General features: G+C 30.2%; 1 protein-coding gene across 2 annotated transcripts; it reads left to right on the top strand.

Annotated features, from left to right (window-relative positions):
* Positions 1-10333: 10333 nt before the first annotated feature.
* Positions 10334-12569, top strand: LOC131625450 (transcription factor TCP4-like). 2 transcript variants are annotated; one of them, XM_058896317.1, is made up of 3 exons: positions 10334-10520; positions 10906-12171; positions 12317-12569. In XM_058896317.1, the coding sequence occupies exon 2, from the start codon at positions 11105-11107 to the stop codon at positions 12128-12130; it is 1026 nt and encodes a 341-aa protein (XP_058752300.1). In that variant the 5' UTR covers positions 10334-10520; positions 10906-11104; the 3' UTR covers positions 12131-12171; positions 12317-12569. The 2 variants fall into 2 exon arrangements, with proteins under 2 accessions (XP_058752300.1, XP_058752299.1); XM_058896316.1 differs by having other exon boundaries at positions 10900-12171.
* The last annotated feature ends 8734 nt before the right edge of the window (positions 12570-21303 follow it).

Raw genomic sequence — 21303 nt, 5'->3', positions numbered from 1 at the left:
ATTGAAGATCAAAGTCACCATTATTTTTGAGTAATGTCTACATTCTTTATTATGTCTTTCTTGAATATTATGAGAGGCTAAAACCCCCATTGCTAGGGGGTGGTCCTGATTTGGTTTTGTAATAACTATGAATTTGTGATTTCGTCAATACATTGGTTTATAGTATTCAGTTAAATTATGCAATGTTCTTCATGTTTTCTTTATCGGTCAAATAAGGATTAATCCATGGCTAACAGGTATAGGACTGTAGTTGTTAGGGTTTGTGCATAACTTGAGTATAGTAGATATCACCTAGGACTAGGGATACCCTATAATCTTGATAAAATAAAGGCTTGGTTTCAATTTAGGTTCCTAAGGACTTAGGAATTAGGTTGGAAGACCAAAGGTTTTCTCACTAAGGGCTTAGGAGAAAACATCCTAAAGATTGGTAACTGAATGTTATGAACTTGTTGAAGAGATCTCAATTCTGAGTGTTACATGCTAAATCAACCACTCACCCTAGCATCTCATATATTTGATAATAAAAATCAATTTATTTGCTCGTTATTATTTCTTTGTAAGGATTTAATCCAACAAAACCAAAACCTTAGCTTTTGTTTAATTAAAATATTGATAAAACTTTTATTCGTCAAGCAGTCCTCGAGATTCGATATTCGGGGAATTTTCCCTTTATTACTACAGAGGCAAAATAGTACACTTGCTATTTTACCGATCAAGTTTTTGAATACCGATCCAAGTTTATCACTATGGTGGATGAAAAAATATTATATTGATCAAAGATTGGATCAGTATGTTGAGGACACAGTGGCATTGTGAAAGAACAATGCATAAATTAAAGTGAATGCAGGGAAATAATGATCTAAATGCGGATGAAGAAGAATAATAAAAGTATCTTTTATGTTAAACTACTGAAAGAAGAAGAATAAAGAAAATAATAAGAATTCATCCATTCTATGGATGACAATTTGACCCATATCCTATGAATACCCGCAAAAAATGCCCACAACAGGTAAGGTAAAAACCCTCAAAATGGATACAGAACCCAGGTCACAAGGGCAACAGCGCTGCCAGCTTACCACCAAAGCATGCATGTTTAGTTGTATATATTTGCAAAGGAGCTCCATTCTTTTTCAATAATATCTCTCTCTCTCTCTCTCTCTCTCTCTCTCTATATATATATATATATATATATATATATATATATATATATATATATATATAATTTTATTAATGTATTATTTAATAATTTTATTAATATATTATTTAATAAGTTTAATAATTATTAATGTACTATTTAATAATTTTATTAATGAATTGTTTAATTTTATTAATGTATTATTTAATATTTTATTAATGTTTCATTTAATAATTTATTAATGTATTATTTAATAATTTTATTAATGTATTGTTTAATTTTATTAATGTATTATTTAATAATTTATTAACCTGTAATGTATTAATGTATTATTTAATAATTTATTAATGTATTATTTAATAATTTATTAATGTACTATTTAATTTTATTAATGTATTATTTAATAATTTATTAACCTGTAATTTATTAATGTATTATTTAATAATTTATTAATGTATTATTTAATAATTTATTAATGTATTGTTTAATTTTATTAATGTATTATTTAATAATTTATTAACCTGTAATTTATTAATGTATTATTGAATAATTTTATTATTGTATTATTTAATAAATTATTAAATATATATAAATTATTAAACATTTTAATAGATTAATAACATTTTAATAAATTATTTATTTTATAAATCATTAAATAATACATTAATAAAATTAAACATATATATATATATATATATATATATATATATATATAATTTTATTAATGTATTATTTAATAATTTTATTAATATATTATTTAATAAGTTTAATAATTATTAATGTACTATTTAATAATTTTATTAATGAATTGTTTAATTTTATTAATGTATTATTTAATATTTTATTAATGTTTCATTTAATAATTTATTAATGTATTATTTAATAATTTTATTAATGTATTGTTTAATTTTATTAATGTATTATTTAATAATTTATTAACCTGTAATGTATTAATGTATTATTTAATAATTTATTAATGTATTATTTAATAATTTATTAATGTACTATTTAATTTTATTAATGTATTATTTAATAATTTATTAACCTGTAATTTATTAATGTATTATTTAATAATTTATTAATGTATTATTTAATAATTTATTAATGTATTGTTTAATTTTATTAATGTATTATTTAATAATTTATTAACCTGTAATTTATTAATGTATTATTGAATAATTTTATTATTGTATTATTTAATAAATTATTAAATATATATAAATTATTAAACATTTTAATAGATTAATAACATTTTAATAAATTATTTATTTTATAAATCATTAAATAATACATTAATAAAATTAAACATATATATATATATATATATATATATATATATATATATATATAATTTTATTAATGTATTATTTAATAATTTTATTAATATATTATTTAATAAGTTTAATAATTATTAATGTACTATTTAATAATTTTATTAATGAATTGTTTAATTTTATTAATGTATTATTTAATATTTTATTAATGTTTCATTTAATAATTTATTAATGTATTATTTAATAATTTTATTAATGTATTGTTTAATTTTATTAATGTATTATTTAATAATTTATTAACCTGTAATGTATTAATGTATTATTTAATAATTTATTAATGTATTATTTAATAATTTATTAATGTACTATTTAATTTTATTAATGTATTATTTAATAATTTATTAACCTGTAATTTATTAATGTATTATTTAATAATTTATTAATGTATTATTTAATAATTTATTAATGTATTGTTTAATTTTATTAATGTATTATTTAATAATTTATTAACCTGTAATTTATTAATGTATTATTGAATAATTTTATTATTGTATTATTTAATAAATTATTAAATATATATAAATTATTAAACATTTTAATAGATTAATAACATTTTAATAAATTATTTATTTTATAAATCATTAAATAATACATTAATAAAATTAAACATATATATATATATATATATATATATATATATATATATATATATATATATATATATATATATATATATTATAGAAAAAGAATGAAGCATAATATATAGAACTCCTTTGCAAATATATACAACTAAACATGCTTGGTTTGGTGGTAAGTTGGCAGCACTATTGCCCTTGTGACAAGTGTTCAAATCCTAGGTTTTGCAACTTATTAATTTGCAATTTTATGAGGGGCGAAGACTAAATTTTTTTTGGGGGGTGAAATCTATTTAACCCTATTTTATAATTAATCAATTTAAGGTTACTGCATACGTGGGTGAACGGCCCGATGATGAGTATTGAAGTATCCATATATAGGGTACAGATACATGTATGTATGGACATTGGTACCGACTCAGACATAAACTCGGATACGGAGAATTTTTTAAATCATGAATATAAGGACAAATACTATAGTATCCTGCTCAAATCTTGCTCATTACAATCCCTAATCTTTTTAATCTTAATTACGAAGGGGAGTGAACTCTATTTATACCATTTAAATTAAAAAGGAAAAAAAAAGAAAAAAAAAAGAGGAAAAACTAAAAAAGTTATAACTAACTACCAACTTACTTATTCAAATAATCAACAATAAACTAAACTAGTTAGAACCAATTAATTTTTAAATCTTAAAAGTTGTCTAACCTGGCATAATCAAGAATGAGAGAGTGACACAAGTTGTTTCTTTATATAAAGTAAAATAAAGGAAGAACATTTGGCAAATTCGATCAATTTGCGCACCTTAAGGCGCATGCACGTGTATTAAGCATATGCTTAATTAATTCACATGGAATAAATCCAACATTCTTTGGGTAACAATTTATATAGTACTCTTTTTAAAAATGATTTATTTTCTTAAAATAGCTCATTTTAAATATGGTTAAAAAATATTATCAAAAATTATCATTTTATAATATTAATTTTTAGTACATGTTAAATTTTACATAAAATATATTAATTTTCTATATTTTATTATACTTATATAATTAATATACTTTTTTATAATCATAATTTGAATATCTAAAAATTGATTTAAATTAAATCAGTTTAAATTAGATTGAATGATTTTATACAAATCACTCTAACTTGATGAAATTGCATATAATTTAATTTTTAATTTAAATTATTTTTAAATTATGCATAAATTTGTTTTCCGAATCAAGTATTATATTTATAAAAAAATAAAATATTTTAAAATAAGTAGCTTTAAGATATAATCTATCTATTTTATGAAAAAATGTCTTATTTACCGAGTTTTTTTAAAAAATTATTTCCTAAAATACCATCATTTTTTCATATTTTACTAAACTACCGTCTTTTCAAAAAAATATAATTTTGTTAGGAAAATTTCTTTGCCAAACTACCCCTGACTTCGGAAATGAACTTCCGAACTGCATAAAAAAGGTGTTTTCGGAAGTTCATCTCCGAAAGTGCCTTTTTTTTTAAAAAAATTGTCTCATTTCGGAAGTTCATTTCCGAAAACAGCATTTCGGAAATGAACTTCCGAAACAATGCGCGTTCTGCAGATTAAGCAGAACACCCCCCCTCCCCCATTCATTTACCCTAATCCAACATCAAACAACACCAAAGGCGAAATTTTGTTAAAAGACTTCCAAGGCAACATCAAAGGCTCCAACAAGCTTCCTATACTACATTAAAAAGCACTCCAACCTCTTCAATCGGTAAGCATTATGAGTTTTAGATCTATGCTTAAAATTGATATTAGGGTGTTTACAAATAGGAAAATATGTATTAGGTTAGGTTGGTACTGGTATTTAGGATGTTTAGAATGTGTAGACATAGGTTTAAAGTTTGATTTTGGGGTCTGCCATTGTAGGTTGCAGAAAAGCTCTGCGCAGGGGTGTTTCGGAAGTTCATTTCCGAAAACACCTCCATCCCAGTTTCGGAAATGAACTTCCGAACTGTATCAGAAGTGAAGTGCATTTTTTTTTTTGTTTTTTCATTTGTCTCGCATATTAATCGATTTCGATTGTTTACAGGAACATGTTAGGCAACCAGCCAGCACGCATCAGACAGGGCAGGGAGTCCCAGACTGCGTCAGCTAGACGCGAGCGGGCGGCGGCGCAGCTGGCGTCGACACGCGGGCGGGGCCGGGGACGCCGTGTGCACGTTCCACAGGACTTGGTGGAGAGTTCATCTGCTTCAGGCTCTAGGAGTAGGCTGGCTCGGGTATCTTCTTCCTGCCAGCGAGAGGAGGAGGATGAGGATGAGGAGGAGGAGGAGGTCATACCGGATGTTGACCCTCCAGTCGGGGAGGAGGAGGAGCAGGAGGTGGATAGCTATCCGGGAGGGCCTTTTGACACTTCCCTGCTGATTCACTACCAGGATCACGTCGCTCGGCGGATCTGGGAGGGAGAGGTATTTTTTTTAACTTAGCCGTTTATTTGTCACCATTTTTTATTATTTTACCGTTTATTTCTCGCTTATTTGTTTTTTTTTGTAACAGGAGAGAGAGCCATTGAAAATGGTGAACCACTCCAGGAAGATTTTCGGCCTGTTTAAACCAGCAGCTCAGTGGTTTAACGACCATGTGCGAGGTTCAGGGCTTAGCGGACTCTGCATGACCGGGTACACCACCATCAGCACCAGCATGCAGGGGGCATTTGTGGAGCGCTGGCACAAGGAGACGTCTTCTTTCCACTTGCCGGTGGGGGAGTTGACGATCACCTTGCATGACGTCCAGTGTCTTCTCCACCTGCCTATTAGGGGGCCGCTGTTGGACCACTCCAGGATCCAGAGGGTCGAGGCCATTGAGTGGATGATGCACTATTTGGGCCTGCCGCACGAGGTTGCTCACTTTGAGTGCGTCACGACTTGTGGGCCTCATGTCCGGTTCACTACACTGAGCATCTATTTTGAGTTCCACCTGGACGCGGCGGCCGAGGCCGGGCAGGAGGATAACGACCTATTCAGGGAGTACCACCGCGGCTGCGCTCTCCGGTGCTGGTACATGCATGTGGTAGGCGCTGCATGCTTTGTGGACAAGAGTGCCAGGTACGTCGACGTGGCCTACCTCCGCTATTTCATGGACCTGGATACCGTTCACCAGTGGAACCGGGGGTCAGCTACTCTGGCATATCTCTACCAGAAGCTGAATGAGGCCTCCAACTGGAGGACGAGGCAGTTGGTCGGATCCTGCACACTGCTTACGGTACGTTTTATTTTAATACATTATCATATTTATTTATTTACATATGTTTCGTATTTAATTTTAATACATTATCTTGTTTCTGTTTCAGAGCTGGATCATCTCCTACTTCTCCCGCATCCACGGCTTTCACATCGATCCTACGTACGTGGACGCCATGCCCAGGGCCGCCAGATACGCTCTCCAGAGGGGGAACGATGCGGTGGGACCATACTGTCTGTACTTGGACCGCACGATGCACGACGACGTCACCTGGAGGCCGTTCGTCGACTACGCTCAGATTGTCCCCTTTGACGGCATTGCTCTATATTCAGGCTGGTTGGCATGCGGGACCGGCATCATGGTTCGATATCTCCCTGAGCGGTGCATGCGTCAGTTCGGATTCGTGCAGCGGATACCCAGGTCACCCTTTGAGGCTTCTCCCGACACTGTGACCCGAGTGCAGCTCACTGCCATATGGGAGCATTGGGAGGATCATGTGGTACCGCTGGAGTACCGTCTCACTCGGGTCACCCAGGACTGACACAGTGAGGAGGGATACGTCACATGGTTCTACCGGGTGTCACATCCTCTTTTGAGACCCGACATTCCCGGCGCTCCTAGGCGAGCACACGAGGAGATCCTGGAGAACCAGCAGGCCGAGGATGATCACGCCATTGATCTCATGCCGATCTGCCAGCGGATATCGATGCTTGGGCGGGACGCGTTGGATCGAGGTATCGTGGAGCGGGGCGGTCCAGAGGCAGTCGCCGTGATGGAGATGATCGTCACTGATGCGGACCGTGCGGCGACATACAGGCGGCAGAGGAGGTCTCAGGGGGAGAGGTTTAGGCACACCCAGTAGTGGTCGGGTTTATATATTTTTTGTTATCGGATTGTATCTTTAGCACACTATTTTTATTTTTTTCGGTTTGTATATATTATTTTCATCTGATTAGTATTTTTTTTTGTTTATTTATCATAATAGTATTTTCAGTTTATCTATTGCTTATTTTATTTGGCGTTTGCGTTTAATTAAAATGCGAGACTGTTATGAAAAAACATAAAAAAAAAACACAGTTTCTGCATAATTCGGAAGTTCATTTCCGAAGACACCCCCCATGAGGTGTTTTCGGAAGTTCATCTCCGAAGACACCCCTCATGGGGTGTTTTCGGAGATGCACTTCCGAATTAAGGAAATTTTTTAAAATAAAAAAGCACTTCGGAAGTTCATTTCCGAAGCAGGGGTATTTTGGAATTTTCGCTGGGGGTGACCCTCATAGGGAGGTGACCAAAGAAAAAACCTTTTGTTAGGGAAGGTCTGCCAATGCTTTGGCGGACCTATTTTTTTATAATTATTTGCGAAATTTTTTACGAATTTTACCTGCAATTTTCTTTTGTGAAATTTCATATAAATAAGTTTTTTTACAGAATTACCTGCGGATTTGGCAAAAATGTAATTTTTCTAAATATGATTTTGATAGTATCCGCAAATAAATTTGCAGGAAATTCTGCTGGAAAGCTTTTCGTAGAAAAATCTATAAAAAAATAAAATATAATAAACAAATATAAATAGGTGGATCCACCTTTGTAATATTATTTTTTGTTTGAAAAGGTGATATTTTGGTATTTATGAAGAAATGAATGGTAGTTTAGTATTTAAATTGGAAAAAGATGATATATTTGAGAAAAATTCTCATTTACCTCCCACAAGTAAAAAAAAGTGATAATTTATTGAACCCTATATGCAAGTAGCCAAAATCACCATGGTAATATTTTGCATTAAAATCAACCCTAAAAAAAGAAAGGTGTTTCTTGCATTAAATATCTTTCTTTATTAATTACTATAAAACCTACTACTACCAAGCAACAAGCTTATTAATGCATACTCTGGACTGCACCCTCTTGTTCTAGTGGAGCAAAATCTGCATCTTTTCAGTGTTATGAGATGAAACAGTGATTTTATTGGTATAAAAGTGTAGCAGTGTAATGAGAGTGCACAGTGGATGTTGTTTCTTTTAGGGTGTGTTTGGTTGAGAGTTGAAATTGAGAAGAGAGAAAGAGGTGAGAGAGAGTATGAAAAGAGAGAAATAAGTGAGAAATATAGAAGATTTGATGTATTGTTTGGAACAAGAGAAAGTAGTAAGAAACAGAGAAGAGAGATTTAGAATGATTATTTGAATTGACAAAAATGTCCTTATCTAAAAAAATATAAAAAGTGTTAGTTAATTTTAACTTTTATATTACATTTAATCATATTATTATATATACTGCAATATATTTATTTTATTTTAGTTATTTATTATTTAATTATTTTAATCTAATTTATTGTTATTATTGGGTTTTTTTAAAAAAATTTATAGCCATTTTTTATCAACATGGTATTAACGTTACGTTACAATTTGACCTTCAAAAATAAAAAGGGATATAATTGGAAAAGCAATTAAACAACATGCCTCTATCTCATTTCTTCTCATATGAGAGATGATTATAAAAAGCTGTGGGTCCCACTAAAATTTAATCTCTCTATCCTATTTCTCTGCATACCAAACAAGAGAAGTTGAATCTCTCTTTCCTATTTCTCTCTCAGCTAACTCTCTCTTCATAATTTCTCTTAAAACAAACAGAGTGTTAATGAAATCACACATTTCTTAATAGTGAAAAGTGAAAAACTAAAAAAAGTAGAGAGATAAGAAAGAAACCAAAAAAAGCTGTTAGATGTCATTATCAATGGTTGTGGGTAGAAGATATGGTATTTTGCCAATTGGGAGAGTTACCTTTCTTTATCATCCACCACCTTAATCATACCAACTACAAGGGTTACTGTACCGACATTAAACTATATTCACATCTTTTAAACAATTTTTTTTTTAATAAAAAAAGTTTGAGGAAAAAGAAAATGATCAATCTTTTATTATTCATAAATTAATTTCTATCATTAAATTAATAAATTAATTATTTGATTAAATGAGATATGACGAGACTAATTGATTAAGTAATAAAAGATAAATATATGTTTAATTAAGTAATAGTATTTTTAAAATTTAAAAAATAATTATAAAAATAATAAAAATTTCGACTTAAAAATTAAATTTTGAATTTTTTTTTCAAAGAATTTTTTATAATATTCTCAATGTGTTTACTAAAGAATCGTTTAAAAATATCTATTAGTTTAAGAGCGGAGACTAAAATTACGTATATAATAATTTTATAGAGACTAAAACATATCATTTATTTTTATAGAAATTAAAAAAAAAAATTGATAATTTATAGAAACTAAAAATATATTTAACTCTTTATTATATATATATATATATATATATATATATATATATATATATATATATATATATATTATTCACTTAGTAATAATAATATGTTGCATTACTATAAAAAATAATTATTTTTAAAATAAAATACTTTTTACGAATCAGAGAAATTTTTTCAGATTAATGGAAGCTTGAGAAACAAATAAAGAGGTAATTACCATATCTATTTTAAAATAAATATCTGTTAATGATTTTGCACATACATTTAAATTTGCAATAAATAAAAAATGAGAATAATAATTTATTAAATTATCTTTATTAATTATTAAGTGTTTTTCACAGTCATAATTAAAAAAATAAAATATAACAATTTAGAAATAATTACACATATATAATCAAAATATAATTAATATCACATTGAAAACTAAATAATATTTAATAAGTGATATTCATTATAAAACAGAGAGTGAGAGAGTATATTTTCTATTTTAAAGTTTCATTTTGAAAAGTTTAAATTATTTTTAAATTGTCGTTCTCAAAAATTAAATTAGTATTAATATGTTTTTACAAAATTAATCATGATCATTTATTATTGTGAAAAATGTGAAATGATATAATAAATTACTAAAATTATCATAAATATAAGAAACATTATTTTTATAAACTAATCATCTTAGATAGCTGAATGAATTGATGTAATAATGAACAAACTTGTCATTAAATATTCTAGATTGTTAAATATTAAATTAATTGATGTAATAATGAACAAACTTGTCATAAGATGTTTTATGTAGTTGAATATTGAGAAAGTTTGTTGTTAAACTCAAAAAGAAAAGACTCATATAATAATATAGTTTGAGTTTGTAGACAAGTTGTTGTAATGTTACAATAGCATTTGTGGGGCTAAAAGAAGACCAAAAAAATCTTTACTCTCTTCTCTCATTGCACACTTTGTCACTCTTTTCACAAGCATCTACAAGCTCTCATAGGCCAAAGGTACCATTTTTTTCTTCCCCTCATTCTGCATCATCCACTCATAAACCTTCTGAACCCCATGTGACATACATCACACTTTTCAATGTCCTATTGTAGTTTGTGTTTTTACCCCCTCTCATCAAAATCAATGCTCAATCCAAGTTAAAAGCTATAGAAAATTTTACTCTATAGAAAATTTTGGGATTCTCAACATAATTAATTCATATACTATGTCCTTTTACTCTCTTTTAGCACTCTTTTAGCACATGAATTGGTTCAAATCCCATAAACAAAACATTGAGTGATTCACTTTTGTTGTTTTGTATATTCATATTCATTCACATGATGACATGAAATGTTTCTTTCTATTACATGTTTTGGTTTGTTTGTATGTTTGTAGCTGCAGATGAAGAAAATCTATAACAAATTCAACATCAACTAGAAGAGAAAAAAACAAGGCCACAAAAAAGAATCAAACCCTTTATAGTGGATGTCATAATCAAGAATTTTGAAGCATAAACTTTAAATCAAGTGGCATCAAATTGCACATTAGAGAAAAATATCAATAGAAGCATTGTTTTGAAAATTCTAAGGTAGAGAAACTAATGGGAATGAAGAGTACTGGTGGAGAAATAGTTCAAGTTCAAGGAGGTCACATTGTTAGAGCAACTGGCAGAAAAGATAGACATAGCAAGGTATACACTGCGAAAGGACCTCGCGATCGGCGCGTTCGATTATCAGCGCATACCGCGATACAGTTCTACGATGTTCAAGATCGGCTCGGGTACGATAGGCCGAGTAAAGCTGTTGATTGGCTTATCAAGAAGGCTAAGTCTGCTATTGATAAGCTTGATGAGCTTCCTCCATGGAATCCAATTCAGAATGCAGCACAGGAGTTTCAAGAGGAAGAGAATAATAACAATAATGGTTTAGAATCAAGTGAAATGGTTGTTGCTGCAGAAAATTCAGAATCTTCTGGTTACAATTTGCAGCAGAATAACCATCAGCATAGCCATAATCATTCAGGGTTCATTCAATCAAGTATTGATAATGATGCTATAGCGTTTTTTCCGACGAGTTCGGTTGGTGATTCGATGAATTTTCAGAGCTATTCTTCTGATATAATCTCAAGAACAAACAACTCAACACAGGATCTTGGTCTTTCTCTTCATTCATTCCAAGACAATTCAGGTTCTAATGATCAAACACTTTTTTCTGGTTCAACTCATGTTGGATTTGATGGTAATTATCATAGGATTGTGAATTGGAACAATGATCATCATGGAACAGAAACTGATATGAATATGAACATGAATATGAATAGAACAGGTTTCATGGTTAATAATTCGCCTGCGCCGTTTCTAGGCCAAGGTTCGGCCTTTTCCGCCCATAGGGGGACCCTTCAGTCCAGTTTTTCGCCTTCGCTTCGTCCTTGGAATGATATTCCAATGGCGGATTCGTCCGTGGATCATCATAATAACAAATCTCAGCAACCAATTCACCATGGTTCGATCTTTGGTAGCAGGTTTTTGTCTGATGCTTTGACAGGTTTCGGTATTCCTGCTAGAATTCAAGGAGAAGATGGAGTTGGTTCGGACCAGCCATCATCTTCTTCTAATTCTCATCACTAACCAGAAACATCAACTGCATAATGCTGCAATCTTTCTATCAGGTATTCCACTAACCTTAAACAGGTTTCATGTCACCATTCTTAATATCGCGAATGAAGCCTAAATCGTGGTCACATTGCGTCGCGATTGTGGCCTAGATTACGATCCGAGACAGTTTAAAATTCTATGCTGAATGTTGTTATGCAGGGGCATTGTGTACTAGATATGAAAACATGGGAAGATTATGAAGGACAGAATGTTTGTCTGGTTGGGTTCAAGTTTTTTGTAACTTTATTTATTTTCTGTTATTGCAACCATTGACATTGGTGTTTTTTAAGCAACTGAAAGTGTGTTTACTACTGGTTTTGATTCACTGCTGCTAGATATACTTAAGCATTATGTATTATTTGATGATACTTTGCTCAATTAATATATGGATTTCAGCAGGATTTTGTTTTGATCCACCATAGTTCTAACAAGTTGTTTCATGAAAGTAGTTAAGAATACTATACACCAGCTTGTTGTGATACAGTTGGTAAATAACTTATCCTTTAATTAGGTTGTTATGAGTGCGAATGTTGGTCAAAAGAGGATCTATATATTAAATATATATTATTGAGAAAACTTTGAACAAAAACAATCTGAAAAATTCACAAGTTGACTAAAAGTCCTTATTGTTTACACTCAAATAACTCATTTTAAAGTTGTGTTCTCGAGAGTTACTTCATAATTGATTGTCGACCTGATAAAATTTCCTGAGGCGACAAATCATGCCTAGATTTGATAGTGCCGGTATGCAGGGTGTGTTATGTGAGGGCAGGTGGAGTCGGTGTATTATCTTTATTTTGTGAAATTGTTTCAACTATTTAGTATAAAGTTTTATGGTGGGTGAGACGACCCGGGCCTTCATCACATTAAGTTATAGGGGTATTTGATGTAAGTGCGTGAGACACTTTTAGTGATGAGAGAATAAGTAAAATAAGAATTGATATTGTTGAATTGAATTGTACAAATCGAATTACATACTATGTCTATTTTATATACATTAACTTGTATCTTAAATAGGCTGACAAATCTTAATTGGGTTTGTGTTTGGATTACTCAACTTGGATTAGATCTAATATCTCAACATACCCCCTATAATCTAAGTTGTCGAACAAACGCTAATAATAGTCGATCTGTACTATTCCTAATTTCTTTCTCAAATTCAAGAATCTGTCGATATTTAATCCTTTGGTAAAAATGTCGGCCAACTGTGCTTCACTTGAGCAATGTCTAATTTCAAGTTTACCTCGATTTACATTCTCCCTTAAGAAGTGAAATCTAACTTCGATATGCTTACTTCTTCCATGCAAAACTGGATTCCTTGCAAGATTAATGACTGACTTGTTGTCGATCTGCCACACTAGAGGTTTCTTCACTTCAACCTCCATCTCTTCCAACATAGATTTGATCCAAATTGCTTGACATGCAACATAAGATCCTACTATATATTCATCTCCACACAAGAACAATGCCACCACAGGTTGCTTTCTCGAGCACCATGAGATTGTGACACCAAAAACTTGAAAGAAATAACCAGTTGTGCTTTTTCGATCTTCTTTATCTTCACATCAATCAGCATCTGAATAGCAAGTTATTGTAGCTTTTTTGCTTTCAGAATCTCGTCAAAATAGAATTCCATAGTTTATCGATCCTTTTAAGTATCTCGAGATTCTTCTTGCAGCCTTTATGTGTGACACCCTTGGTTCACTCGTGTATCTGCTCACTAATCCGACTGCGAAACCTATATCAGGGCGACTGTTGCACACATACCTCAGAGATCCAACAATTTGTTTGAACAAAATAAGAGCATCCACATCCATCATTACTCATTTGGGTTCTTTAAATGGGACCCACCTAATTTTTTATATTATTTCACACTTTTCAATTATTTAAATAATTCATCTATAATTCTCAAATTTTCATCTAACCCATCGAAAAATTTAAAATAGGTCCCATTATACTCCTCAATATATTATCGATGTAATTTTTTATTAATATTAACAGTCTAACTGGCAAGTATAGATGGTTTACAATATCCATTAATTTTGACAATGATAACTTTGGTTACTGTGTAGCATCGTTAAATATCCAATGATAATTGTGCTCTAATATCGACTTTGTCTTTCTCTACACATGTAGCTTCAACTTTAAATAAATATATTATGAATGCTATATTTTTTGATAATATTTAAATATTTTAGATTAAAAACTATCTTTATAAAAAATATTTAGTTTGTTTAAATTTTTAATTTAAATTTAAATTCACATACATATTTTTTAAATAATAATTATTTTTCAAATGTTTTAACTTAAGAGGCTTTTAAATTATTAAAAATATATAAATTCAAAATTATTCTTGAGGCAAAACTATACATATTTTTAAATTAATTACTAATATTTTTACTTCTTATCAGATTATTTTTTATAAATTAATCAATTATTTTTCATTATATATCATTGATTTCTAACACAATTCATATTTATAATTAAAATTTTAGCTAAAAAGAAAATTATCTATTTTATTATTTCATGAAACATTAATTGAAATAAAATATATACAATTACAATTAATTTGATTTTTCTTCGACCTTAAAAAGTCCCTAATCTATATCATTGTAGCATGCTAAAAGATTGATTGTAGGATAGGACGGCTGATAATATACAAATTGGTGGCCCGGTTGTTTGAAATTTGACTATGCTATTCTATGCTATTAGTAATGTTCTAGTGATGTCAGATATAATTCACCTATTAACTTGCTTACAAGATTACCATCTATGTTTTCCGTACAAAATTGTTATTGCTGTTGATGATGGAAATATAAATGTCATTTGAAAGCAACCAAATGAGATGTAGTAAAGAAATACCATTAAAACAGGGACAATCGAATAAGAAGAAAACAAATTGGACAACAATATTTACAGTCTTTTGACTTGAGCAGCTATAACAAGTTAGAACAGAAAACATAAAAGCCAAAGTATGATTTTATTCAAGTTAAGTTATGTGCAGCAATATTAACCGTTCTTATAACAATCGGCAATAGTAAAGTCAAAATATAAATTATAAAAAAAGGAGTATGCAATGTTCAAATCACGTAGTTTGTTAGACAAAAATGTGACATTTATAATACCTGTATATCATATTAAAGTTTTAACTCTTTGGACCCGTTTAATGCACACAATGGATCCTATTCATCCTTCCCTCTCCTTCAAATAAACCACATGCACACCAAAACCAAAATATTAATGTGAGGTTTCATAACAACTAAGAGCAAACATATCTGTTTCACAAGAACAAAACCAAAAAAACTATTTTAAATGTTTTTTTGTTTGTTTGAAAAATATGTGTTTTCTTTTACAAGAATACTTTTATAATTTAAATATAATATATATTATATCATATTACTATTAGTGTGTATCAAAATAATAAAATAATGATATCATATTTTTTATGTAGACATTAAAAGCATGACAAGATATCTCTTTATCTTGTAAAAGAAAACACATATTTTTCTAAAAGAAACAATTTTAAATAATTTTTGGGTTTTATTCTTGGAAACCTCACATACATATGTTTGCCTTTAGTTCTTATGAAACCACACATTAACATGTGTGATTTTAGAGTGATACACTTGTTTATGTTAAATATGTAATTATTTGTGTGTGTAAATGTTAGATTTGACATAGTTGAATTAGTGTGTATTCGACATATTCGAACATAGTTTGTAATAGTTGTATCTACTGGATTCAAGTCAAATATAACTGGTTGAAGCATTTGTGTTAGTTATACATTTTGAGAATTGCTTGATGTGCAAGTAATCTCATTATAAATAGGGATTATAAATAGGGAGGTACCCTATTACTGTAAAGTTGTTGAATAAAGAAAATAACAATTGCAAATAGAAAGCAGAGAGAAACTCTACAAATTAAAAAAAAATTCATCTTCCTCCCCTTTCTCCCAAATCCCAATTTCTTTTTCTCCCCCCTTTCTCTTTAAAGATTACTTTCCTTCTCAAATCATTGTGCGAAGTAATTGTCTTCTAACCAAGGAGTGGTTGAATCACTTGAGTGAAGAGTGAGGAACAAGAATTGAATCAATCGAAAAAGCAATTGAATCATATTCTATCAAGAGCGTATTTCCAACATCTGATAGTTATAGCACTGGCTGCGATTCTTGGGAAGCATAGAACACTGACTTCTCATTCAAACAGGCATTTTCTAGCAAATATTTCGATCTTGAATGGTAAGAATTATGAAAATTGGTGTAAGCAGACGAATGTTGTCTTTTGCTACCAAGACATGTGGGATCTTGTGAAGAATGGAGTAACAACAGTTAGCAAAAATGCAACGGATGAATAAAAGGCTGCACATAAAGATTTGAAGAAGAAATATTATAAAACTCTCTTTATAATTCATCAATGCATTGATCCAGACAACTTTGAGAAAGTTGGTGATAAAACTCATCGAAGAAAGCATGGGACATCTTGGAAAAATCTTTTGGAGATGCTGAGAAAGTGAAAGAGGTGAGGTTACATACTCACAAAAGAATATACGAGTTGCTTCAGATGTAAGAAACTGAAAGTGTGGCTGGTTTATTCATTAGGGTTATGAAACTAGTGAATTAAATCAAGGTGTATGGAGAAGTGTTGACATCAAGATCGATAGTTGCAAAAATCATGAGGTCATTGGCTCCAGAATTGAAGGACATGTCAAGCATGACAAAAGAAGAGCTTTAAGGGACACTTGAATCTCATAAACAAAGAACGACTAAAAGATCCACAAGCAAGACAAAAGGTGATGTTGCTTTGCAAGCACAATCATCAAAAAAGAAAGAAAGGCAAGGGAAGCTGGAACTAAAACAAAGGTAGAGGTGGTTACAACAATTTAAATGACAGAAGTCACCAACAAGAAGGAAATATGTGGTGCTGCAGGTAGAGGAAGAGGTGTTGGAAAAAAACTTGATAAGAGTCATATTCAGTATTTTAACTGTCAAAGGTATTGTCATTATGTTAGTGATTGTATAGAAAATAAAAGGAATAATCGAGAAAATGGTGCAAGACTTGCAAAATAGGAAGAATAAGAAGTGTTGTTGTTGGTCTCAACAAAAGAAGAAGAAAGATTCAAAGATTAGTGGTACTTAGATTCAGGCTGCTCATCACACATGACTGGAAGGAAAGATTGGTTCATCAACATGATTCACTCTATGAAGAATAAGGTGAAATTTACAAATGACAATACCCTAGCCGTTGAAGGTATTGGAGATGTTTTGAATGAGGAAAGATGGCAAAAGGTTAGTGATTTTGAATGTGTTATACATACCCGGAATGAAAAGTAATTTGCTCAGCATAGGGCAATTGATCGAGTATAATTACAAAGTATTGATAAAAATAAGTGATGAGAGCTCTCGAATGAGATGACAAGATTGAACAGAATCTTCAAGATTGAACTTGATGTGTGGAGCACAAGTGCCTAGAAATTACAGCTAGTAGGGATGAATGGTTGTGGCGCTACAGGCTTGGTCATCTTAATTTCAAAGATATCAACAACCTGAAGAGGAAGAACATGGTCTTAGGATTGCCAAAGATTCATATTCCATGTGAAGTATGTGTGGAATGTGTGCAGGAAAAGCAACATAAGAAGAGTTTTAACAAGGATGCAGGAAGAAGCTCTTGGGTTGTTTTTGAAGTGATATACTCTGACGTGTATGGTCCTATCCAGGTGGATTCAATTGGCGTTAACAAATGCTTTGTTAGATTTATAGACGACTATAGTAGAAAATTATGGACTTACCTGATCAAGAAGAAAATGAAGTGATCGAGGTATTCACCAAGTTTAAAGTTATGGTGGACAGACAAAGTGGTCGAAAGCTTAAAATCTAGAGGACTAATGGTGCTCGAGAATATGTTTCCAATGATTTTGTTGCTCTATGTGGAAAGGAAGGGATTATGCATAAGGCGGTGCCACCCTACACTCCACAGAAAAATGGAACTATTGAAAGAAAGAACATAACCATCATGAATATGGTGAGAAGTATTTTGAAAGGAAAACATTTATCGAATGAGTTATGGGGTGAAGTCGTGTCGACTACAACATACATCTTGAAAAAATGTCCGACTAAGAAGATAAAAGGAATTACACTAAAAGAATGTTGGTCTGGTATCAAGCCAAGCTTAAGACATTTGAAGGTGTTTGGATCTATAACACAAATACATGCCTGATCAATTGTGGAGAAAACTTGTTAACAAGTCAAGCCTAATGATCCTAATAGGATATCATTCGACTAGAGGTTACAAATTGTATGATCCCGTGAACAAACAAGTTGTGATCAACAAAAATGTAATCATTTATGAGTTGAAAGAATGAGATTGGAATGATAACATCAGAAAGATTCAGTAAGAATTCTACATAATGAACCAGCTAGTGAAGTAGACAATGAGATTTGACCAGAAGAAGGCAGAACTCAAGCATGCACTAGCAGATCTTAAAGAGCAAGAAACATTCTTTGCAAGGTTGCAAGAATGCGTGATAATATCGGATGATATGGTAGATAATCAAGGTGAGATGGTACACTATGCTTTCTATGCAGATACTGAGACAGTCAATGTAGCTGAGGAATTGAAGGACTCGAAGTAGATGAAATCCATGGTAGAAGAACTAAAATCCGTAGAAGATGACAAAACCTAGTCACTAGTTGAATTTCCACAAGGGAAGAAGACAATTGATTTAAAGTGGGTATACAAAGTGAAGTTTAATCCAAAAGGAGAAGTAACAAGATACAAAGCAAGACTTGTTACTAAAGGATTTCTCCAGAAAAAAAGAGTCGACTTTGATGAAGTTTTTGCACCAGTTGCTAGGATCGAAACAATTAGGTTAGTTGTTGGCCTAGAAAATATGAACAATTGGTACATGTGTCAGATGGATGTGAAATGTGCATTTCCTAATGAATCCTTAGATGAATAAGAATATGTTGTACAACCAGTCAGGTTTGTGAAACAAGGTCAAGAAAGCAAGATATACAAGCTGCATAAAGCCCTTTATGGACTCAAACAAGCTCCAAGAGTTTGGAATAAGAAGATATATGATTTTCTAGGGGAAAAGGACTGGTAAAGTGCACAAGAGCATGGTGTATATTTTAAAAGAAGGAGGAGTAAACTGCTTATACTGTGTCTTTATGTAGACGATATGTTGATAATAGGCAACTGCAAGAAAAAAAATTGAAAACTTCAAAAGTGGTATGAGCAAAGAGATTGAAATGTTTGGCATGGGCAACATTTTATACATCCTTGGTATCTAAATCTTCAAAATGCATTCCTGCACGACGATCTTAAGAAAAAACTTTACATCAAAATTCCTAATGGAATGCCCACTTCTTCCTCAAATACTATTTGCAAACTAAAACGATCGCTATATGGTTTAAAATAGGCACCAAGAATGTGGTTTGAAAATTTTTGATCTACCTTACTTGGTTTTATATTTATTCAAAGTCAATATGATCCATCCCTTTTTCTACAAAGGACTCCTAAAGGCATTGTGGTGCTTCTTGTTTATGTGGATGATATTGTGGTGACTGGTTCTGATCAAGAAGGTGTCTCTAAAATCAGACACATGTTGCATTCATCATTTCACATGAAAGAATTAAGACGTCTTACTTACTTCTTAGGTTTATAGGTTCATTATCAACCTGAAGCAATTTTTTGAAATGTTGCATTCATCATTTCACATGAAAGAATTGGGACGTCTTACTTACTTCTTAGGGTTATAGGTACATTATCAACCTGAAGCAATTTTTTTAAATCAACAAAAGTACATAAAAGCTCTTCTATTTGAGAAACTTATGATCGTTGAGTTATCAATCTACCTCATGTTTCAACATTTGTTAAGACAACTGATATCTTCACTAAATCATTGACACGTTAGCGACACAATTTTTTAGTTAGCAAATTGATGCTTGTTGATTTACCAACATCAATTTAAGGGGAAATGTCAATAGGTTTAATGAGTTCAGTTATGATAACTAGATATATGGCCCGTGCGTTGCACGGGTATGCATATAATTATTACTTCAAATATTATTTTTCAAGAATTTAATTGGAGAATGATTCAATAAAAATTTGTATTTCAACGTACAAAAGTGAATAAAAATATAAAATATATATTTATTTTTTACTAATGATATTTATTTTTGTCTATTAGAATAATTAAATTTCTGTAATAATAAGTAATATGATTTGTTTATCTTATTATCAATTATAATTATTATTATTAATAAATACGTAATCCATCTTAATTAAGAATAAAAATGTTTATTTTTTTAAAATGAATGAATAATAATGTCTCATTTATAAAAGCAATCACAAATTTGTTAAGTTAAATTTAAAAATAAAATAAAAGTGCATAGAAAATAATATTTATAGATTTCAAGTATTTGTTGTAAAATTTTATCAACTTTTTTTTTCAAATAATTTGTTTATCCAATACAATAAATTAATTTCATGTGATAGGTATTTTAATCTAAACTGTACATAAGTTAAAGAATATAATCATTTTCAAAACAATCAACTTAAAAAGTGAATAAATATTTTAATATAATTTAATATAAACATCTTCAAGACTATAAATGAATTATAGTAATATAATTTTTTATTTATTAAATTGATTACACTATATCAATATTTTCGTAAACAATTTATATTTAAATTCATAATAAACTCAAATACATCTTATCAACAAAAGTTATAATGTTGTTTGGTTTATTATAAATTCAATTTAAATTAATAAAAAGAAAAGAAAATTTCAATAGTGAGAGGGCATGACAATTACAATTAGAATTACAATTAAAATTAAAGTAATAATAAATTTAGAAAATAAAGTTAAAATATAGGACTATTAATAATAATAATAATAATCTATAAATTATTTAAATTAATTTGTATAAAATATAGAGTTGTATAACATATTTATTATTATTATTATTATTATTATTATTATTATTATAACTATTATTATTATTATTATTATTATTTTACTTATAATAGTGGTATCTCAATTTAAATTATTAATATTATTACTAATTTTAAAATTAAAAAAAGTAATTTTTTTTTATATTCAATGATAATTGGAGTTATAAAAATAGTAATATGCCTTTATGGATG

This window comes from Vicia villosa, unplaced genomic scaffold, assembly GCF_029867415.1.
Source record: "Vicia villosa cultivar HV-30 ecotype Madison, WI unplaced genomic scaffold, Vvil1.0 ctg.000217F_1_1_3, whole genome shotgun sequence".
NCBI lineage: Eukaryota > Viridiplantae > Streptophyta > Magnoliopsida > Fabales > Fabaceae > Vicia > Vicia villosa.
Note: the sequence above shows the minus strand (reverse complement) of the source record. Positions and strands in the feature narration are given on the sequence as shown.